The sequence below is a fragment of the Ochotona princeps genome, chromosome 14 (assembly GCF_030435755.1).
Source record: "Ochotona princeps isolate mOchPri1 chromosome 14, mOchPri1.hap1, whole genome shotgun sequence".
NCBI classification, from domain to species: Eukaryota; Metazoa; Chordata; class Mammalia; order Lagomorpha; family Ochotonidae; genus Ochotona; species Ochotona princeps.
Window position 1 is genome coordinate 62,651,239 of NC_080845.1, and position 23,204 is coordinate 62,674,442.

General features: G+C 58.8%; 1 protein-coding gene across 1 annotated transcript in view; it reads left to right on the top strand.

Annotated features, from left to right (window-relative positions):
- The first annotated feature begins 3,841 nt into the window (after window positions 1-3,841).
- WNK2 (WNK lysine deficient protein kinase 2) overlaps window positions 3,842-23,204 on the top strand; it is a 111,118-nt gene continuing 91,755 nt past the window's right edge. Inside the window, exons 1-2 of the mRNA XM_058672431.1 lie at window positions 3,842-4,014; window positions 4,532-5,247. Coding sequence (XP_058528414.1) covers window positions 4,534-5,247 — 714 coding nt within the window. The 5' untranslated portion in view covers window positions 3,842-4,014; window positions 4,532-4,533. The remainder of the gene's footprint in view (window positions 4,015-4,531; window positions 5,248-23,204) is intronic.

Below are 23,204 nucleotides of genomic sequence, written 5' to 3' on the forward strand. Positions count from 1 at the left end.
TGGCCCCAAGGACCCTCTTGCCTTGATGCCCTTACCTTCTGCCTTCTCTCCAGGCTCCCTGTTTTTCTTCCTCTAGACCCATAGGGGGAACACGGCAGCCAAGGCTGGGGTCTGTCAGCAAGTGGCTTGTCCCCAGGAAGGCCAGGCCCTAAAGAAACAAGTTGGCTTATACACAACTCGCATGCAGCTCCCAGGGACGAGTCTGGAACAAGTGTCCACCTGGCTGATTCTGGCTCCCAGGAAAGCTCGGGCACTTTCAGATGGCTGAGTCTCCCTGCTAATATGGCTTGTTCATCAGTTCCAGCTGGCTCTGCCTAAAGACTTGTGGCCTCAGGGCAAAGGGTTTGTCAAGGACTGTCACAGGTGTAGACTGTGGTGAGTGGGTTTTGGGCAGCCATAGCCCTTTGGCTGCAGTCTCTTCTCAAAACTTTGATACCTCCCACTCTGAAGCACTGTTTCTGCTTGCCCAGCAGCCTGAATTGTGCCAACCCCGCTCACCACCTGGTGACCATGGGGGGCTGATGGCCCTGACTGCATACTAAGTGTTAGGGTCCACTGGAAGTTTCCAGACTCCCAAGGCCTGGCTCAGCCCAGCCCATGCCTACAGCAAACTCTCCCAGGTGGGTAGAGGGAGCTTCTCACGCCTTCTGGGACCAAGTCAGCACCACAGCCCCATCTCATGGATGTGGAAACTGAGGTAGGACAGGCTGTAAGAAAGACCAGGTGGACTCTGCCTCCCCGCACCTGTGTGTGCTCTCTTGTTCCCAGGGCTCAGAATTTTTGCTTTAAATCTGCCAGGGCAGAGCTGAGCATCCCCTGAAGCTCGCCTTCCCCTGCTGGTGCCTCCTGGTAATGCACTTCCTTAACAACCAGTGCAGGGCCCTTCCTGATGTATGTCATACTCTGACAGAAACCTCTTTCTTTGGTCGCTCATCCATCACAGCATAGTCATACCAGAAGTACTAGCTTCTCCCGCACCACCTGACCCTCCCTCCCTGGGCTCTGCCCACAAGCAGCTCCCCTTCCAGCTGTGGAGCAGGGCGCAGGCCACAAGCTGCTGTGGTCCAGGCACCTGCTGACTTTTGCCTGCCTCCCCCTGCTCTCAAGCATTGTATACCCTGTGTCCTTTGTCCTGCTCCCTTCCTGCAGCTCCCTTGGGATCAACTCTCCTAGCATTATTCCAACCGAGGGAGTCCTCCCATGAGGAAAGGACCTGAGCCTCCAGAGACCTGCTGGCCTGGGGGTGGTGGGGCTCCTGTGGCAGGGCCAGTCTCCTTTGCTTCTTTTAGCTGGTGAGCTAGGAGAACCCTGATGTTAGCAGACATGCAGGATAGCCCCCACACTGGGTCCCACAGCATGTGCTGAGACTCCTGGTTATGACCATTGTATTCATCTCTGGATGGCAAATGGGAGCTTGGCCATGAGCCTCACCTGCAGAGAGTGGGTACCTGCTGGCAGGTGCTTTATTGGCTAAGTCATATCAGCTTAGGTTGGGGCACAGGGGAGGCTTTCTCTTGAAGACCTTCCTGGAGCTGGGGGTGCTTAGTACTGGGGAAGCTGACATGAAAGGGAAGGGTACTGTCATTGCCTGCTCTCTGTAGCCTTGACCTAGTTTCTTAAAGTGAGGGTCCCTGGACCAGGCCCCAGTGCAAAGGTCTGGGTACTGCTCCTTCTCTCTGTTTTACAGCTGACCAGTGACCTGTGGGATGGCCAGTGACCTGGCTATGGGTCCACAGCAGCTATCATTTAAATCCTGGCTTCCTAGGCTTCAGTCTGTATAGACCCAAGGCTGGCTGCAGGGCTCTGCCTCAGATTCCTTGCCAAGGGGACTGTGTTGTCCACTAGCTGTACAGCTGTGACCTCTAATGGTCGTCAGCAAGCAGAGGAAGTGAGCTTCCCATCAGAGCGGGTATGTAAGCAGGCCTGAGATAAGTCACCTCCAGAATGGCCCTAGGACCCAGAGCACTTCCCCCTGTGGCCCCACTGCTCCTCACGTACATGTGGATGGAGCCATACTTCCTCACACAGACCTGTGGAAGTGGCAGGCATGGCATACACGCTGCCAGGGCCCTCCTGACAGGCCCTCTGTTGGGAGGAGGAGGGGTCCAGACTGAATGTTTCAGGTCCAGGACATGCTTGGTTCCAGTCCTTCTTGGTTTCCCTTTTGCTGGGCCCGACCACACCCTGGGCTCTGGGGGTCCTTCCTGGCCTGAGCCCAGGAGCAATAGGCAGCTCTCTGAAGTGGATGAGCCAGAATGACCAGCGTTGCTCTGGGGGCTGGGATGCTGAGGCTCAGGAAGAGCTGGGAGTGCTGGGGTCACCCACACTGTAAGGGGCACATTGTCTTCAGGGAAGACAAAAAGATCCTTGTTGCTTCCTCTGCCTGCGAGCCTCCCCTTACCCCTGCTACCAAGCCAGGGAGATTCCCTGAGGTCTTGTGGTACAGCGCCTGCTGTCCACTTCCTCCTGGCATGGGCTCTGGGCTCAGGCCTGTCTAGCAAGGTAGATGTGGCATAAGATAACACACGTGGCAGTGCCAACTGCCTAGCACGCTGCTGAACAGCCACATCTCTGGGGGAAGAGTCCTGGCTGGAAGTGCTTGCCAATTTCCACAGTATGAACACTCAGCTTGGCTGACCTCAGGCTGCAGTGTGGCATCGCCAAACTCAGAGCTGGGATGACATGTGCGTACGTGGCCGCTTGCCGCAGGCTCAGCCAGCAGCAGCACCTGCTGTCAGTGTCCAGCAGGCCCCAGGAAATCCTGCTGCCCTCGGGAAGAGTTGGCTTGGCACACACTCTGCCCTCTGGTCCCAGTGCCTTCTCTACCAGCCTTCATGTCATGTGAGGGACTTCATGCCAGGGTGCCAGGGCTGGCAACCCCCAGGTACCCTTTCCTTTGTAGATGCTGGGGTCTGCCAGGGTACCCCATCAGGGGGTGGGGATCCATGTGAGAAAACCTTGGTGTCTCCCTCAGGCCTTGACTCTCTCTTCTGAAAGTGGGTCCTAGGACTGTGTGCCATGGGGTGGCAGAGGTGGGGACAGGGTGAGGTATCAGTTGGGAGACTTGCCTGGTTCAGGCTTCTAAGGAGCAATGGGCACAGTGTGACAAGGACAGAGACCCCCCAAGAGAAGGACTTGTCCCTAGGAGTCAACAGCAAGAAGGCAGAGGGACAGATAACATAAGGTTCCCTGGAAGAGGTGGCTTTGGGCAGAGGTGGGTGGGGAAGAAAGACACTCTAGCCAATTGGCTTCTGGAAGCCTCTCCATGCCCTTATCCAAAGCAGCTTCTTTTGCAGGAGCTCTGGGATTTATGGCAAGTAATAGCTGCCTTAGGGGCTTCAGTTTACTGTACTGTAAAACGGGTACAATGAGCACAAGATGCCACCTCCTGGGTTATGGTGAGGAGCTCTTGGATCTACTGGGAAGGTGACAGGGAGGGGAGTCCAATCTTCCGCTGAGCTGGGTTGGGGCTGAGTGCCTGAGGATATTCCAGCTCTGCGCCTTGCCCAGCCTGGCAGTGCTGTCCATGCACGGTGGGTCGTGAGCCGGTTTTGGTCCCATAGCTCCCAGAGCTCCGGCGGCTTGGGGGCGCTGCGAGGCGGATAGCAGCTGCAGGGGCTGACCCGCAGGTGGTTTGCGCGCGTCTGCCGCCAGGTGGGCGTGCAAGGCCCCGCCTCGCCGGGAGGGGCGGGTCGAGCCGAGGCCGCACCCCCACGCGCCCGGCCGGAGCTGGTGCGGGAGCGGAGGCGCGCGGAGCCGGCAGAGCACGCGGGAGCGCGGTCCCGCAGCGGCGGGTCCAAGGAGCTGCGCGCAGGAGACAGAGCAACGCGGCCGCACCCGCCCAGTGCGGGCCCGCCCAGAGAACCGGGCCCCGAAACGGAGACCTCGGCCCCGCAGGGCAAGACCCCGACCGCGGAACACAGTCTCGGTCCCGGAGCGCAGACCCGGCCCCGGAGCGCGGCCTCGCCCGCCCCGGCCGCCCGGCCGCGGGCATGGACGGCGCCCGCTCGCCCTGTGAGTGCCGACCCCCGCCCGCCGCCTTTGTGTGCGCGCCGCGCTGCCGCCGCCGCAGCCCCCTCCCTGCGCCCCTCCCGCGCCCGGGCCCGCGTCCTTTGTGGAGCCGCCGCCTGGCCGGTGCCTCCCCCCACTTGGAGCCTCCCTGTCCCTTCTGCTGCCTCCCTCAGGACAGCCTAGCGGGACCCTTCTCGACCCGGGGCTGGGCAGGGCGCTGGCCCACTCCCCCCGGCCTCCGGGTTCCTTCTGTAGCCCCTTGGGGACCCCCCAGCAGGTCCTTCCCAAGGTTCCCCGGACGGCCCAGGGAAGGCTTTCTCGGCGGCCAAGGCTGAGCCCTGACCCGAACCTCCCGGTTCTTTCTGTAGCCTCTTCCTCGGGTTCCCCGGGGACTGGCTGCCCGGGCGGTCCCTCCGCGGCAGGGCTGGGCAGGGCGCGGGCCGGCGACGCTGTCTCATCCGCGCCGGGCAGGTGCGGCAGGGCGGGCGTTCACGAGGGCCCGTGCGTCCTTGGCCCGCAGAGATGGACGGCGATGGCGGCCGAGGCGCCCCCGGCACGCTGACGGAGGCCGGGCTCCGGGGGCCGGCGGGCATGGCGGAGCCGCGGGCGCGGGCGGCGCGGCCCGGGCCGCAGCGCTTCCTGCGGCGCAGCGTGGTGGAGTCGGACCAGGAGGAGCCGCCGGGCCTGGAAGCGGCCGAGGCGCCGAGCGCGCAGCCCCCGCAGCCTCTGCAGCGCCGGGTGCTTCTGCTCTGCAAGACTCGCCGCCTCATTGCTGAGCGCGCTCGCGGCCGCCCAGCCGCCCCCGCGGCTGCTGCGCCGCCCGGAACCCTCGCCGGCCCCGGAGCCCCCACGGACCCGGGTCCGGAGCCCGAGCGCACGCAACAGCAGCAGGCTAGCCCCGATCCCTGCGCGGCTGCGGCTGCGGCTGCGCCTGCTGCCGAACGGGCTCCGGCCGGCGGCCCTCCAGAGGAGCACGGGGCTGCCGGCGCGGGGTCTGCGGGGCAGGAGGATGCGGGGGTGGCCGAGGCCAAGCCCGACCAGGGGGAGTCCGGGCGCGCTCGGCGGGAGGAACCCGGGGAAGAAGAGGACGACGAGGACGACCTCAAGGCTGTGGCCACCTCCCTGGACGGCCGCTTCCTGAAGTTTGACATCGAACTGGGCCGCGGCTCCTTCAAGACCGTCTACAAGGGGCTCGACACGGAGACCTGGGTGGAGGTGGCCTGGTGCGAATTGCAGGTGAGCCAGCGGCAGGTGGGCTGGTCAGCTCCTCTGTCCTTGAGCGCGTCCTTCTGGCTGGCCTTTGGAAGCCCCTGGGGGTCACCCACTGTGGGTGGCTGGTAGGAGGTACCAGGTGCCAGTGCATAAAGGGGAGGGGGCGTGCTGTCTGCCACCTTAGGAGTGTGCACCTGCCGCTGGGTTTACACTGCCCTGAGTGGAGGGTGTGACTTTCGGGAGCTCTTTCCCACCTGACTAACTAACCCAGGTGGACTGCACTGCTGCTTTGGGTTAGGAAGCTGTGTCTAGGACCTCTGCGAGTGACCAGGCAGCTCTGAGCTACCTTGAAGTGTGCCATGTCCAGCAAGGGTGCAGTTACCTCAGTCAGGGAGCCTGCAGGGCATTCCTTTGAACCTAGCTGCCATGGTGCATGGTGGGGTCCTGGGCCTGCTGGGCCAGGCCGCCTTTCAGAGAGTTTCATGGTTCTCAAAATGGATGTGTGAGGTCTTAAAACCAACTCATGCAGAAGGCAGCTGGGCCGCGTCCGTCACCTTGCCCTCATGCCGGCGAGATTATATAAAAGGCAACCCTAGCCGCCAGGGCCAGCTTTGGAAGAGGAGGCAGGTCCTGTCACTGGGGTGTTTATGGGTTCTCCCTTGGCTGGGGGAGGGGGAGGAAGGCAGCTGTCCTGCAGGGCTGGCCTGGGAGTCAGGCTGGATGTGTAAGCCTACCCTGCTGCCCTTAATGTTAGCTGGTTTTCCAGGGCTGACACAGGCTGGGCGAGCTGGGGCAAGCTGGGTGCTAGGGCTGCTGGCCACGCTGTGGGCTGTCTATGTTCTGGCTCACAGCTAGGATTCAGACCCCTGCAGAGTGTGCTGCCAGTCTGCCAAGACAAAAGACCCCTGACCTCCCCTTGGCCCTGCAGCCCTCCACGGCAGGCTCAGTGGTGTCCTCTGCTAAGAGGTCTTTCTGGAGGAGCTGAGGAGCTCCTGTTTCCCTTCTGGGTCCCTCTCAGGAGGCAGCCTCGGGTTTGCATGGTGGGGGCTGTGGTCTGGGGGCCAGGGACTTCCTGCTGTGGGAGGGGGGCAGAGGGAACCTGAGGGAGGAGGAGCAGTCTGTTTACGCTTGAATCCAGTGCGGTGGCTCAGTGACTGCGGGAGTGGGGATGGTCCAGGGTTACCCCTGCAGCGGCCGAGCCTGGTCTTGAGGCATAGTAGGTCCATGTGACTCACGGAGCGTGGCAGCTCCCCTTCCCTTTAAGGAAAGGCCAGCCGTTATGTCTGGGTCTGCCTGCTGTGGGCAGAGCCGCATGGGGTGGGGCCTGGCTGCCGTCCGCTGCTCACGTGCAGCACAATGCATCGTTAAGAGTGAGTGCCCTCTGCTTGGTCATTGTGACTGGAGCCACAGGGGCAGGGGTTTACAGTGAGAGGGGTCTGGGCCAGGCGTGGTAGAGGAGGGGAAGCCCCCTGGCTAATCCCCCGCTGCATGTGTGCCCTCCACAGCTGTAGAGGATGCTGTGGAGCTCACCCCCAGGCCACTGGCAAGGAGGCCGCAGGGAGGGACATTGTGAGTTTGGGAAGGTGTGGAGGGCTGGGCGGGGCTGACTTTGTGGGAAGGGGCCTGTGGTATCCTGTGGGGCCTCCCATGGTATCCTGGGTGTGGGGCGTGACTGGGGGAAGTGGAGGGTGGCTGGGAGTCCATAGACTCTAGTTCCCCAGACCAGGGCACAGAGGAAGTTGGGGGTAGGGATCAGCCCTCACGGCAACCCCCCACCCAAGGATGTGTTGGTGCTGTGGCTGGGAAGGGGCCATCTGGGGATATCTCTGGCACCTTGGCCTCCTGGTGAGGAGCGTCGGCAGGGCGCTGCCTTTAGCCAGGGCAGCTTGGATGAGTTGTGACCGCCTCTTCCCTGAGCACCCAGAGCACCTCAGGACCGGGGCCCTCCCCAGCCCGGGCTCAGCACCCAGGTGCCAGTGGCTCCCTGCTCCTCCCCACTCCGGGCACCTTCCAGTGAGTCAGGCCAAGGGGCTCTCTCATTTTCTACAGCAATCTGGCTTTGTAGCCTGAGTGATGCGTAGCTCCCTTCCAAGGGTGAGGAGCTGTTTCACCTTCGCAAGTCTGTCTTGATGTCCGAAGTTGAAAATTGAACTGGGGTTTTCGGGAGAAGCCTTTTTAAAGCATTACTTCCCTGTCATTTTTCTTTTGAATGAACTTTTGTTCTCAGTGCCAGGGCACAACAAGGAAGGAAGGAAGGAAGGAAGGAAGGAAGGAAGGAAGGACGGACGCCCCTAGAAGCCCTCTGGTCTCGCCCTCTCACCTGCCCTGTCTTGGTCCTGCTAGGGGGTGTGTGTGTGTCGTGGCTTGGGGCACCCTCTTGGCTTTGTGAGTCACCAAAGGCGTGGGGGTGGCAGATGGGGGCTCCCCCTGAGTGTCTTCCTGGCCTTTCACCAGGCGTGGAGTGAGGGAATTGCCTGGCGCCGAGTGCTGGGAGAGCAATGTTGAGGTGACACTTGATGTGGCAGGGCCCCCACTTTAACATATTCCCCTCTTTCTCTTTGAGATGACCGTAGCTCCCCAAGAAAATATAGCCAGTTTAGGACCTGGGCTGCTTTCCAGGAGGCTTGTTGGAGGATGGTGGGGCTTTCACCCCTAGTGCATCTCAGCCATTCGCTGTGCAGGCCCCCTCAGTGAGTGGACCTGCAGCCCCAGGCCTGCCCTGGAAGGTGCTGACAGGCTGCAATGCTTGTTCCAAGATGGTGCCCTGTGCCTGGCGTGGGGGTCTGGCTACCCAGAGGAGATTCTCAGGCCTTGACTCTGGACCCTTAGCACTTCTCAGGCCTTTGCAGGGTGACCGGAGTCCCTAGGTAGGGGGAGCTGCTGCTGTTAGGCCCGGACCTGGTGGCTAGGGACGGAGGTGCCCAGGGAGCCTGGGTCATCAGTGGGGCTCGTCGTTGCTGGGCATTGCCTGGTGAGGGCTGGGCTCCCAGGGCGGCAGTGGCTGTATTTGAGGGGTTCTGTGATCCCGGGTTGTCCATCTCAGTGACTTTTCCATTATGCGGGCCTGGCCAGGGGTGTGCAGCCTGTACTGTCAGCCTGCTCAGAGAACACCCTGAGGCCTTTCCCCGGCCTGGGCTGCCCCACTCGCCTTGGCCAGCTGTAAGCTCCTCACTGAAAATCTTGCTTGGACAGACACCCTCCTCCCCCTCCCCCTCCATGGTCACTTCCCAGCCCTGCCCCTCCTGACAAGGGCTGCAAGGCCCTGCCCAGGGTCTCATTTCCTGGTGCTCGGCTTTGTTGGGAGAGCTGTGATGTTGTTGGTGTGGCTGGCAGTATGTTTTGTGGGCTTGCTGACCACGTGTTGGCTAGGTTGGCAAGAAAATTGGCACTGGCCACCGAAAGGCCCGTGGAGAGGGCTCTTCTCTTGTTCCAGGTGCGAAAGCTGTGGCTGTCTGGGCACTGGGTGCCCCTCCTGGCCTTGAGTGGTATTGGGAGGGGTGTGTGGTTAGTGGTGTGGTCAGCAGTGATTGATGACTGGCTGCCCAAACTGCAGGCACCTCGTGGGGGTGCGTGGCCGCTCAGGAACCCACAGCTCATTGCTTGTTGGAAGGGGGAGCTCCTGTGCCCAGGACTGGGCCTTTGGGGGGTGCCTGGCTGAGCCCGAGTGAGGACAGACTGCTGTGTGAGTTGGTCTCTGTGCCCCAGGGAGCGCCTAGTGGGTGGCGGGTCGGCATCGGCTGCTTGCGTGACTCGATGCTCGAAGAGGCCTGCCCCAGGCTGCTGGGGGAGCCTTCTGTGGCCGTGGCAATGGTGTGTCTATCTTGGTGTCCTGTCCCTGTGTGCCCTGTGGAGTGCAGGGTGGGATGGAGCAGCTCAGCACCTGCGCTCTCAGTTTTCCTGACGTTAAACACATGCTACTGCCCTCTGGGCTGGCGAGGCGCCCGGTTCATTCCCAGAGGATAGAACTGGGCTCAGGTGACCTGGAGATGATCACCAGGACGCCAGACAGAGCAGCTAGGGACCAACTACAGCCTGGCTTGTGGGGAGGGGCAAGGAAGGGCTGGGAATGCGTGACTGGCCCTGGTCTTCACCCGATGTATCCACGGAGGACAGGAGGGATCTTTTGGGCTGGAGGAGGTTGGGCCAGGGGCCACTTAGGTTCTGGAATAAACCATAGCCAAGACCATGACAGGCTATGGGTCACCCAGGGCATCAACAGGTAGACCTCCTCACTGTGTCAGGAGAAGGGGAGGAGTGAGTATTCCAGAAAGTTCTAGAGGTGAGGCCCCAGGCCCAGGTTCAGTGTTGCAGGCTGGTGTATGTGACTCACTGAACACTCTTAAGGTGTGTCTGTGTTCCAGGCTGGGGTCTGCCACAGCAAACTGGACAGTCTGCGATCCTGGGAGCTAGAATGTCTGAGGGATATGAGAATGGTGGGTGTGGCACTGCCGGGGTAGAGAGCCAGGTCCTCCCGAGTCCTCAGTCCTCGGAGAAGGCCTGGGGGAGGGAGCTCCCTGAGGCAGGAGCTCCTGCAGGCTGCCATGTGCAGGTGGGAGCTGGCAGAGCAGGTCTGGGATTGGATTCTGGCTGCGTTTGGAGGGAGTGATGCAGGATGTGGAGCAGGCTGGATTTGGGGGCAGAGAAAGTCAACATTGGAGGGGCAGCAATGGGCATGACATCTGGGTGGATAAGAGAGTGGTGTGCATGGTGTGGTCACCCACCTTCTGGGCACTCCTAGCCCTTTGGTGCCTGAAGGCATCTCCAGGGGCTTATGCTTTGGGCATCCTTCAGTCTGCATCTGAAAGAGGCCCAAGGTGATAGCTTAGGTGCCTGTCGCTGCCTTGATGGAGGAGAACTTGGGTTGGCCCAGCAGAGGTTTGTGCTACCTGCCTGGCAGAGGGGCTTACATGGGGTATTGGCATCCACCTGCAGTGGTGGGAAAGGGGCTTGGGAGGTCTCCTGAAAATACGCTGGGGCGGCGGAAGGCCTGCAGTTTCCTAGTGTCCTCTCGGAGCCCTGTGGCCCCTTGGTGCCCTGGGGATGGTGCCAGCTGACCCTCAGGGTTCTGGGGCTGAGGAGGGGGCAGTATCGCTCCCCAGTACAGAGAGCTTCCCCAGCTGCTGCCTCTCTGCACGGTCAACACTTGTCAGCACAAGTCAGAAGCAGGGACAAGTTCAGAGTGGTGGCTGAGAGCCTCCTGCCCTTCCAGCACCTGGGGTGATGTTGCCTTATCTTTGGGTGGCCATGATAAGAAGGGTGTGAAGTGCAGCAGCTGGGAGTTTTTTGAAAAAGCAGGTTAGGATCTGCCTTTGGCCATGGCAGCTGGAGTTGCAGAGGCCTCTGTGAGGGCGTGGTGGTGGTCACCTGAACACGACAGCTTTCAAATAAACAACTCCCCTTCCTATTTCCAGGAGTCTTCATATCCTTTTCTGTTCCCTAAAGGGTTGAGTCGTCAGGATTTCCTAGAATACCTAGCTGCTGCAGCTTATGTTGGCTTTTTTTTTTTTAAGATTTATTTATTTTCATTTGAAAGGTAGATATACAGAGAGGAGAGACAGAGAGGAAGATCCTCCGTCTGATGGTCCACTCCCCAACTGACCGCAATGGCCAGAGCTGAGCTGATTTGGAGTCAGGAGCCAGGAGCTTCTACCAGGTCCCCCATGCGGGTGCAGTGCCAAGGCTTTGGGCCGTCCTTGACCTCCTTCCCGGACCTCAAACAGGGAGCTAGAAGGGAAGCAGGGCCACCGGGACTAGAACTGGTGCCCATATGGGATCCCGGCTTGGCTCGTTCAAGGCAAGGACCTTAGTTGCTACACTATCGTGCTGGGCCCTCGTGTTGGCTTTTATGAGATACGTATTAATGTGGTTTTGAAGAAGAATAAGATGCAGGTGATGAAAGAGAAGTGTGGTGTTTGTGGAGAGCAGGTGAACAAATCAGTGGGACGGGCTGGAGAGCCTGGAAGGTTTCCTCCAAAGAGTCTGCTGATCCTTGACGAGGGAACAAAGGTGTTTTCAAGAAGCACAGGTGAAGCCGAACCACAGGACATGCACAGGCGGAAGGTGCCACACCTAGGCACGGACCTCATACCCTCCAAGTGGATCTAAGACCCAAAGGTGGCATTAAAACTGAGAAGGGGGCTCAGTGTGGTGGCCTAAGCGGCTAAAGTCCTCGCCTTGAATGCACTGGGATCCCAGTAGGCGCTGGTTCTAATCCCGGTTTCCCATCCAGCTCCCTGCTTGTGGCCTCGGAAAGCATTCGAGGATAGCCCAATGCCTAGGGACTCTGCACCTGCGAGGGAGACCCAGAAGAGGCTCTGGGCTCCTGGCTTCAGATCAATGCAGTTCCAGCCGTTGTGGTCGCTTGGGAAGTGAATCATTGGACAGAATATCTTCCTCTCTGTATGTCTGATCTTGCAAAAGAAAAAAAATTAAGAGAAAAACACTGAGAAGAAGGAAATGTAGACAGCCTTGGACCCAGCAATGATGGTTTGGTTGCAGTACCATGGGCATAGTGCATGAGAGAGAGAACGACCAGCTGGCTTGGATTCGGGATTAGAGACTTGTGATGTAAATGGCAGTGGCTAGGATGGGAGGAAGACGAGAGTCACCCGATGGAGGACTGCTCCCCAAGGAGTCTGTGACACTCCGACATAGCCACCAGGAAGGCATGGGCCAGAGGTGTGAGCAGACGCTCTGCCAAGGACGACGTGTAGATGGCCAACAAGCTTATTTAGGCTCCCTGTCACGGAAGTATCAATTAAAACAGCGAGCTGTGCTACACACCTGGCAGAATGGCCACAGTCTGTCATGCTGACAGCACAGCCACAAGATGCTGGTGAAGACGTGCAGCAAAAAGGAGCCCTCAGTTGCTGCTAGTGGGAGTGCAAAATGGTGCAGCTCCTGTGGTAAGAGTTAAGCAGTTTCTTGTGATACAAATGAACATGTAATTGCAAACACATAGACAACTTAAGTCTCCACACAAAAACCTGCGCATGAATGAATGTTTATAATAGCCTTATTGGTCATTTCCAAGACTTGGAAGCTACTGCAGTGTGCTTCAGAAGGTCAATGGACAAATAAACTGCTATAGCCAGGCAAGGGCATATTGGGGCTAAAAAGAAATGAGTCCTCAAGCCATGAAAAGACCCGGAGGAAGCTTAAATGCAGAGCTAAGTGAAAGAAGCCAGGCTGGGAAGGCTCCAGAGCTGTGGATCCGGGGAAAAAAGCTCAGTGGTTGCTAGCAGTTCAGGGCGCGGGGAGGAGGCAAGGTCAGACTAAGTTTCCTGAGACTTCTGTGGGGTGCCTTAGTGGAGACACATCGTCACACAGTGGCCGCAGCTCTTCGAATGTATGGTTCCAAGTGTGAGTCCTCATGCAAACTGTGGGTGGGAATATGTATGATGATGTCTCTGTTTCGGCTCATGCGTTACAACGGGTCTGCCAGTGTGAGATGTTCATAGTAGGGGAAACTGGGTGTGTGTAGAGGGGGGTATATGGGAGCTCTGTACTCAGTCCTCCTGTAACCTCTCAAAATTTATCTCTGAAAAAAAATAATGCTTCCCTAAGTAAAAAACAGTATGACAGCTGCATTTAAGTTTGTATAAACAAAACAATCCCCCCGCTCCCCTGTAAGTGAGTGCAACTATTTTTACTTTTGTATTGCTCTCCAGTTAGTGTGCACACACTGCTTTCCTTTTAAAATACAGCTGCCATCCTGAGGAGCGGGGAGAGCCTAGTGCAGCTTTTCAAATCAGCCTTCTCTCCACCCAGAGGGTATTTTGAAAACGTTAGTTTGCAGGGGATGAGGGAGGATGTTTAATCGTGTGTTGTTTCTCTGGGGGCGTTGCCGGAAAGGCTGGCTCTTCTGCACCTTGGGGTGCATGAGGCCTCAGCTGAGCCTCCTGGCCTTGTGAGGTGACCCAGGCTTGTGGGCTTGTGGAGTCCCTCTTCTCAGGGCCCAGGCCTCCGTGTACTGAGCAGGGTTCGGTCCCCTTGTGCCTGTCTCCCTGGCACTCCAGCAGGGTGTATCTCCATGCGGCTCCAGGAGTTAGAGACAAGGCGGATGTGAGCACACTATCCATGCATGTGGGCAGAGAGGCAGGGCTCACACCTGGGGCTCTGTGTCCTGACTGTGGCTTTAAGGTTCCCTGGGCAAGGAGGCCCATCCCATACAGGCCTGAGGGTATGGAGATGGTGTCAGTCAGTAGCCTTGGGGTGGGAAGAGAAGGGTGGAAGCTCTGGTTTGGGGACTGTCTGGGGTTATCTGGGGTGCACATCTGAGCTGTGGATCTTTGGGGTCTTCCACAGAGAGCCAGGAGGCTGAGAGGAATGGGCTCTTGTTCGAAGCCATACATCACGACACTGGTGCGTGACAAGCCTGTGGCCTCTGCCTGTTGCTTGCACCTAGGGAGTTCTGGGCTTGAACTCTGGCCAGGAGCTGCCCTAGAAGGTGTGGTGGCCACACCCCAGCCCCAGGCCTTCGTCTTCCCTCGCTGTGTGAGCGGTTGACTCCCAGATAACTTGGCGCCTGTCCCCAGTCTTGCTTTGTCCCATGTGGCTACAAGGGGGCTGCTGGAACATTAGTGTCTTACGCACGTTTGCAGCCAGGAAGGGAGTGGGGCGGTTAGCTGGGCTCCAGCCATCACAAGGCCCCCTTCTCAAGAGGCCCTTTGTCTGTCTTTTAGTCCATGAAAGCAAGTAGTGACCATGGTCTGTTTGGTCTCCCCTCTTTGGAAAGGTGAGGTTGGTATGCCAGATGAGGAGCTGCTGGCCAGGGCTGGACACCTTGAGGAGAGGAGGGGACTGTGGGTGGGCTAGTGCTGCATCTGAGCTGCTTTCCTCCTTACTCAGGACTCAACTGTGGGTCATGTGCCCCAGCCGCACCCCCACATAGCCCAGTGGCCATCTGACACACCTCCTGCCTGCTCTTTGCCCTGGGCAGTGCCCCCTTCCTGCTGTGTGGACTCCCTGGCCCTCACTGGCCCTGTCTCCTCCACTTTTTATTTTGAGGAACTTGAAGCCGATACACCAGTTGCTCATGCTTTGCCGCATTCCTTCTGGCTGCGTCTCTGTGTTTTCTGACCCCGTTGTGATTGGCCCTTGGGTGCACTAACGTTGAGTCTCCTAGCAGGAACCAGGACATGCCTCTCTGCAGAGCTATGCACAGTGTCCCTTGGGATTCCTCATATGCAGCAATGTGACTGACGTGCCGACTGCGCTGCCCTTCTGTTCCCCGTCGGGACCTGGTGTCCAGCCGGACATCCTGGCCATGTCTGCTTGTGTAGTCCATCCGAGTTGATCCCTCCACCTTGCTGTTCTTCAGTAATCGGGCCTGGCCTCCGGGGACTCCTGATGGGCCATCTTGATGGGGACCTGTGTGGTGTGTGCATGTAGCCAGGCGAGGTTGTATATGCCACCCAGGTGTGGGTGCTGTGTGCATAGATCATGTGTGTTTCTGGCGTGGGGCTGTGTGTAGGTCTAGCATGGATGCCGTGTGTGCATGTCTGGTGTGGATGCTGTGTAGGCCGGGAGGTAGAGTTGCGTGTGCTGGCTTGATGTGGAGTTGCTTGGGCATTTTCAGCATGGATTCTGTGCATGCTGGTCCAGCATGGAGCTAGGTGTACCTTTTGATGTGGACACTGTGTTCAGGACGTGGGCATGACCAGGCTGTCCCCACCGAGAGCTGTTGACATAGAGGTGACTGGGCTGTCATCACTGCACATTGCAGCGCCATGGAGGGAAATGTTGATTCCCTACTTTACTCAGGGGGAGGCTGCGGCACCAGGAAGTCCAGGATGTTTCCTTGTCAGTGGTGGAGTGGGGACCTGCCCTGGTCTTCGCGAAGGCTGGGCTGCAGGTGTGGGTGGTTCCAGGCTCAGGCCTGCTGGCTTCCTTGCTTCTGCGTCTCAGGCCTTCCTGCCCATGCTGCAGGCTGAGTTGTTTGCTGCCAGGACCTGCTGTCTGCCTGGGAAGCTGGGTTCCTCCCTTCTGTCCCACGCCTCTTGAGTGGCCCAGGTCCTGGGGGGATGATGGGGAGGGCACTCGTGCCAGTCCATCTTTGGGTCAGCCTCCTTGGGTCTCGCAGGATCTGTTTGCCTAGGGCAGGTGGATGTCTGGGTTGTCACTGCCCTCTGCTAGCCCTGGACCTGCTCCAATGAGGGAGCAGGGGTGGCCGGCCCGGGTTTCACCAGGCTGGGGGAGACGGCTCCTAGGGCGAGACAGACAATGATACCTGGGCAGGGGAACCTGCCCAGGGCCTTCCCCCTGGGACACAGCCATTCTCACTTTCCTCTATGCTCTTTTTGTCTTGGCTTATACCCGTGGGCATTTGTACAAAGCCACAGGCGCAGCGTTTGTGCTGCTGTCAGTGGGGATGGTAAATCAGCTGGACCCCTACCCCTGCTGCCTGTGGCCTGGGAGAGGCTGAGCAGCTTGGGTGGGTGAAGGCTTGGCTAAGCCCCCGCTGCGATGCTGCGGCTTGGCCCGGCCAGCTCTGTGTGTGTCTGAGGCCTGGCCAGCTCGGTGTGGTTCTGAGACGGCAAGAGAGTGCCCACCAGCTCCTTGGGTGCAGTGTCCCAGACTGAGGGCCACCTCCTGTTAGGGTGCTTCTCCAAGGTGGTCAGAACCTGAGCTCTGCCCACTTTGGCCCAGCTGTGTCCTGTGCCTTCATGTCAGGAAGTGATGCTGCTGGCATCTGCCCAGACAGGTTCCTCAGAATCTCTTGTTTTTTAATGAAGAGGTGCGACAGGGAAGCAAGTTTAGATTTTTTGAGAAAGAAATGTTGGAAACGCAGGGCTGAGGGGGGTGGAGGAGGGGAAGGGTCAGTGTGTGTCCATGACTCCTACCTGGGACCTGTCCTCCTGCAGCCATTTTGCATGGTGGTGGGAGGGTCCCCTGTAACTGCTTGGAGGACCCTGGAGTTGACCAGAGCACCTGGGAGGAGGATGTCAGCTCTGCCCGGCTGAGCCTCTTCCCTCTGCCAGGCTGGTCATCCAGCCTTCTACCCCAAGACTCCCGAGGTCCAGGTGTGTCTGGAGATGGGGAAATAGGGAGATAATAATGCTGGTGGCCCCACCGCAGCATCGCGTGGCCCTGCACAATCTTGTCTCCAGAGCAAGCCCTGCCTAGTGCACTGTCCCTTTGTGTTCAGTGGATCAGCGGGTGGGGAGGCAGAGCGGGTGGGGAGGCAGGGCGGGGAGGGGGCCCTCTGTGACCTCTGGCTCCTCCCTGGAGTAGGGGATCCTGTTTGGGTGTGTGGGGTTGGTATCTGAGGAGTCATTAGTCACCATGCCAGCTTGACTTTGCTTTCTAGCCCCTTGATCTCTAGTGGACGGTGTAGGTGGATCTGGCCACCCCTGCCCTCTCCCCTCTGGCCACATGGCCTCATGAAGACCCTACAGTGGTCCTGGCTGGCAGGAGGGGGGCCTGCATGGGCTTTGCAGCCAGGCAGGGGTGGGTTGGGAAGGAGGCAGCAGAGAGAATACAGGTAGCCGCGGAGAGAACAAGGAAACTGGGTGAGGGAAAAGGGCAGAAACTCTTCAGACACTCAGCCTGAAGCAGAACCAAGTAAGAGCTGGTGAGAAAAAAAAAAAAAATACAGAGCAACAGTTTTTAAAATAGAAGCGGACACAGGACGCCTTCTGAAAGTAAAGGAAAATGGAACGCCGCAGTGGCCGAGGCTGGCACTGTCTGTCCCAGCTCTTCGGGGACTGGGCAGCGTGTGCGAGTGGTTGTGGGCCCCTCCTTGTGGAGACTCTCCCCCTCCCCGTAGTCAGCACTGGGATTTCCTGCCCTGTGAGTCCAGCTTACCTGGCTTCCTGGGTCCACTAGGATGCTGCCTGCGCTCCAGCTGCATCCCTAAGTTCCTGGCTTGTTGGTGCCCTCTACTTCTCTCCCTTGCCCACTTAAGATGCTTGGGTTGCCTCTGTGGTGGGCCTGCTCCATACATGACGTGCCAGGCATTCCCAAGGCAGAGGCACATGCTGGCTGGCCACCTCCCCTCCTGGTCCTCTCCAGCCCTAGGCCCCTGCTGGCCTTGTTCTCTGCTGGGAGGTGCAACGTGGGGACACACTCCCAACTCCTGTGGTTGATTTCCTGCGGGGAGGCCAAGTCGCTGGCTGAGCACTGTGTGTCTGCAGACAAGTAAGCAGCAGACCCAGGGTGGGATGTGACCCAGGGTGGGGGATAGCTGTGTGTGACGCTGTCCCCCTGGCTGCTGGTGTCCTGCTTGGTGGCCACACCTGCCTGTTTCCCCGGTGTGCCTCCTCTTCCATGTCCAGGGAAGAGTCTGTGTGGCTCACGTCTGGCCCGGGCCAGGCAGCCCCTGTAAATATTTGATGACGGCAGTGATAGAGAGACAAAGGCAGGCTGTGTTCCCCAGAGGGAGCAAGACAGTGACATTGGAACGTTCTGGCCCTGCTGGCTGCTTCCCTGAGCAGTTCGGGTTGGGGTTTAAGGCAGGCCCTTTGTGTGCACCTGCTGCAGACCGGAGTAGAGCCCCTGGGGACCTGGCAAGGCTGCGGCAGGAGGTGGCCAGCAATCGTCCATCAGGCTGAGTGCTAGCAGGCAGTCTGTTGCCATGGGCCCAAGGTCACCATGCACCTAGAGCTGCCAGTCAAGACCTAGGATGGGTACTGGCCCCTCCAAACTTGCGGTGGGTGGGCTTGAGGGAGTTAGGGGAGCACTATTGGGCCCCATTTCAACTGGCCGTTGTAGATGCTTCCCACGTGCCCATCTTGGGGTCTGTACTCTGCACCTGACCCTAGACCTCTGCGGGTTTTTGTGCTGTGCGGCACAGTCGTCTTTGGTCTGCTTGCCAGGGAACAAGCCTGCCCTGGGGCCACTTCCGAGGGAATGCAGAGTCCTTTGAGGCGCCCAGCAGAGCAGCCACCTGTGGCCAGGCAGGGGCCCGGGCTGCTTTCTCCTTGGGAGGGGCAGGAACGGCAGGGCAGCGTGCTGCTCTCAAGGGGTGGGTGTTTGCATGGCTGAGGGCCTCTCAACAAAAGGCCTCTGCTGTTGCCTGTCTTGCCGGGGGCGGGACTAGGCCAGGCTTCCTGGTGGAGGCTGAATCAGCAGGATTGAAGGTGTGATTATTAATGGTCACTGCAGCTGGCAAAGCACGCTGTCCTCCCTCAGCTCTTGAGCTGGCAGGGAGCTTGCCCTGGGGACCTGAGGATGCTGAACTCAACTCAGGAGGCCGAGGGGAGCCTGGTGTGTGAGAGGCTCAGCCAAGAGGCTGGGACTGTGGATGGATAGGAGGCTGAATGTTCTACTATCCTGTAGCAGGAGACACTGAGGGCAGCTACGGTGGAGTAGGGACTGAGGGGAGTAGCCCCAGCAGAAGGGGCGGCCAGCTGGGAGATCTCCTTGCTTCATTCCAAATAAAACAGCTCTGGCCTGTGGGGTGCAGGCACCACACAGGTGGGGAGGCAGAGTAGTGGCGTTGAACTTTGGATGTGAGGTAACAGATTGGCGTGAATGTTGTACGGCCAGTGTTGTGTAGGAGGCAGGATCATAAGACTCAGAGGAACTGCTGGCAAGATGTGTGGGAGCCAGAGGGCTGGATAGCTTTCCCCTCACCCCCTAGAGCCTGGGGGCCCTACTGCCCCGGGATTGACAGTGAGGCCGATCTCTTGCTCCGACCTCCAGTACTGCTGTCCCAGCATGCAGCATTCCAGGAATTTAGCTGGGGGAGGCTATATCCAAGCTGCCTGGCCACAGAACCCAGTGGGGTGGGAGGAATGCCTGGAGGGCTCCCTGGAAGAGCTTCCCTGAGGGGAGGGGTGTCTGGAATCATTCATGACAAGCAGTGTCATAGCTGGTTGGCTGGCTGGTGAGGGGCTTCTGCTGAGCGCCGGAGAGGTGATGTCACATGTGAGGGGGGTGGTTTAGCTGCCTTCCTGACCTCTGGGTACTCAGGAGCCATTTAAGGCTCTTAGGGGAGAGTATGTGAAAACGAGAGGTGAGGGACGTGGGCCTCTGAGCTGTGTTTAAGGTGGCAGGGGTGGCAGAGATGAGGGGACCCCTCCCCATCTTGCGCTTACCTTTCCGCTGCAGAAACAGATAATATGGGCACCTGACACAGAAGGAAAAGTACATCAACTCACTCAGGTCCCTGCAACCTGAGTGGAGCATCTGGGCTCTTGGGGCAGAACTGGCCTGGCTGCAGGCTGGAGTGTTCCTCCAAGGCTGTGGGGCAGCCAGGCAGCCCGGGCACACTGTCGCAGGAGCCCGAGGAAGCTGGGACAGGTTGCACAGGAGGAGGCTCCTGGCTCTCCTGGGGCCGGTGCTGTGCTCCCTGGGGGCCTTGGGTGGCTACCGCTCTTGCTCCCTGACTGGCCTTGCTCTCAGCCCCTGTATGAGTGTGGCAGCAAATCAGTGCTCTGTGGGGGTCCAGGCGGTCAGAGAGACAGACAGATATACAGATGCCCAGGGCACCAGAGGGGTGTGTGCTACCAGTGCGTGCCTGAGACCCCAGGATTGGCTGTATGTTTGGGAGACCTGGCTGACCTTGTCCCCACTGGGTGGTCCCAGGCTGAGGTGAACTCAGCTAGGCATGGACAGTGACAGGCTAGGGCTTGGCAGGCACTGCTAGGAGGAGTCCTCTGACATCTGGTGGGGGTGGGGTCCTGCTTCCTCCTGCTGGAAGGGGCCTTCCTTCAGGCCCCTCCCCCTGACTCCCCTGCTTTCCGCAGTGACCAGTGCCTGGGAGCTCAGGGAGCATGGCCTGATCTCCCCCCTTCCCAGGGCTGCAAGAGCAGATAGCCACTGCACTCGTCTTGTAGGTGTGATGAAAGGCCGGTGTCACCCTGGGGTGGGGGAAGGGACTGCTGGCTGAACCCCAAGTCTGGAGGGAGGTAGCCTTGATGACTGGCAGGTGGATTCAGGTTCCTACAGCCTGGGAAACATCCCCCCCACCACTACCACTGCTGCTACCAGCCCACTCACTTCCTCCTCTGTCCCCTTTGTCCCCCTTCTCTGTCCCTGGCTCTCCTGCGGCCCTGTCTGGAGCCTGGTCTCCATGGCAACGAGTGCGCTGTGGAAGCTGGCGGCTGCTCAGGCTCATCCCGTGGGGAGGTATTTTTGGCACTGCTGAGGGATTTTGCTTTATCTTTGGTGTTGACTTTTACTCTCTGAGTGACATAGAGCTGAGGGCAGCCTTGGAGACAGCCCTCGGCCTGGGCAGCTTGGTGGGGGGGCACCGCTGGTTCAGTGCTGTTGGGGCCATAGGTTCTGGTCCCCAGGCACACTCTAGCAGTGGTAAGGTCTGGGTGGCAGGAGGAGAACCAGGGCTGCGGAGCTGGGAGTGGAGAGTGGGCCTGGGTGCTAGCCAGGGCCTAGGCAGCCATTCAACAGGGACGTTTCAGGGCAAGTGTCACGGAGCAGGGCTGCAGCCAGGCCCCCTGCCTGGCTCTGGCCGTGATGGTGTCCTTTGTATAGATGAGGAAATGGAGAAATGGAGGCCGTCCAGGGGCAGTGCTTGCAGGAGCTTCTGGGGTCCAGGGATTCTCTGATGACTTCCTGCCCTTCACGCACCCCCCACCCGCCTCCTGCTAGGAGCACGGTGATTATGGGGTTCATTTCCCTTTCTTGTGGGAGGCCATTTCTCTGAGTCTTGCAGCCACCTTTCTCGAGGTGTCTGACAGTGGTGACAGGGCTGGAGACAGATTGGGGGGCAGCAGGGACCCGGATTAGGTGTCTGCATGTGCTGCCTCAACTCTGTTCTTTGTCAGGGATCCCAGGAGGCTCTGGAGGTGTACAACACTGCCTTGGCCCCAGCACAGTGGGGGTTGGGAGTGGGCTTCCAGGGATAGTACCATGAGGGTGGTGACCATGTGGCTGGTACAGGTAGGTGGGTCGTCCCAGGAAACAGTGCTTGGCTCCAGTGCCCTTGGACAGGTAGGGACCCTCAGCCATGTGTCTCTCCAGTGTCTGGCTTACTGGGGGCCATGGGCCACTGGTGATACCCATCCTATGCCAGGCTCCCGAGAGAGCCACGGCCACTTCCAGAGGTTAGGCACTTGGGCCTAAATCAGAGACAGGGTCAGCCCTGCGGGAAGCTAAGCGGAAACCCAGAAGCCTGCTGTGTTCAGTTGTTTCTGTGGAAAATCTCAAAGGCCAGCAAGTGGAGGAGACCTGACAACCTTCGCACCTCCTCCCTCATCCCTCCCCCATTCATTTGGATGTCCTTGTTTTTTATCTTGCACCTGGACTTTGAGAGCACCCCCTACTGTGACCTGCCCCAGATAGCGAGGGGTTTCCTTGGTTGTGTAGGCTGGAGGATCTCCTGGGGAGGGGCTGTTCTGTCCCACCCAGCATGCAAGCTCAGGGAGCTTGGTTGGCAGTGTGTGAGTGATACGGGATCGTTTCTGGTGCAAACCCCAACTCCATTTATAGAGCACATGCCAAAGGGAGCACTTGAGGAAATTAAACGCCATGGTAACCTCACTCGGGGAAATCGAAATCGCCTCGCTCACCGCGGTACTTCTGTTTGGGTCACGGATGGAAAGTAGCAGCGCGGGTGCCCCACCCCCACCCCTCCCCTCTGCCTTCTGCCCGGCTCTGACTGCTGTCAGTTTTAGGAAGTTGAGCAGGTTGCGGAGAGTTTAGGAAGTTGTGGGAAGGAAGCAGCTCCCTGTGGTCACGCTCCTGTTTGTGGATTCGCCCCAGGACCCTAGTCCTCCACCAGGCCCGAGGTCTGGTTTTCTTGCTTATGAGTAACACAGAAGAGATGTAGGAAATGAAGTGTCCTCTGTGTGCGTGTGTGTATGCGTGTGTGTGTACGTGCAATGTCCCAGGCACGCATACAAGCATGGTTTAATAAACCCTTCTCCCTCAGTCAGGGTGCCCTGACCTAGGATGCTGCTGCTGGGCCATGAAATCCTGGCCCTTAAGACCCTTGCTTAGTAAAACATTCCAGAAGAACCTTTCTTCTTGCCGATATTTTCCGGGGAAAAATCTTCTGGCCAGCCCAGTGCGGGGGTGCAAACCTTGGGCCTACTCTGTCCTCCACTCCAAATGTAGGGTTCACATGGCGCTTGGCTCCAGTGGTGTCCTCCTGACCGTGGAAGGTGGGCTGGTTTGGGCCGAGGACAGCTGTTTTCTGTGCCCTTGCCCACTGTGCTCCAGTGGCCTGCTGAGGACCCCCATGCTTGCACACCTTCAAGACAGGAGGGGTGTTTGACTCCTGGGCCACCTTCCTATTGGAGTTCCCACGGATTCCTATAGAACCTCGTCCGTAAGTCTTGGACACCTTGGTTGGGATCCTCTGGGGTCCTCCTGGCTTTGTCCCTTCCGCACTACCCTGTGCTCCAGTTTCCATGACCCAAGGCACTCAAGTTGCAGAGCTCTTGGTGTGCTAGCCTAGTTGAGGTGGCCTAAGCAACATGACCTTGGATCGGGATTCTCTGATGAAGTGGCGTGAACGCCAACCCTGAAAAGGGGCCTCCAGCCAGAGTGGTGGCCATGATGTGATGGGTGATGGATGATGTGCGACATTGAGAATGTGGTGTGAGGTGTGTGTGGCATGTGGAATGTATGACTTGTGGGCCGTGACAGGCTTGTCAGGTGGGGTGCTGGGGAGGGACAGCAGTGCCATGTGCAGTGGCTGGTACTCGAGGTCCACCTGCTGGTCACTGGAGTCCCCCAGAAGGGGCCTGTGGCTGGACTGCCTGGACCTTGCAGACTCTGGGCATCTCAGCCTCCAGCCTTCTCTTGCTGCGTTAGCCCTCTGCTCACTCATTCACCCACTCTCTCGTATGCATCCATTCACTTGTTGCTTCACTGGTGCTTTCATAGACTCATCCACTCATGCTGTTAGGCATTCATGTACTTGTCTGTTCATTCATTATCACTCATTTCCGTTTTCTCATTCACACATCATACCCATTCATATATTCAGTCATCTATTCACATGTGTTCATGTGTTCATTCACACCCATACAGTTATTCCCTCATTCGTGGATGGCTTACTCACTTGCTCA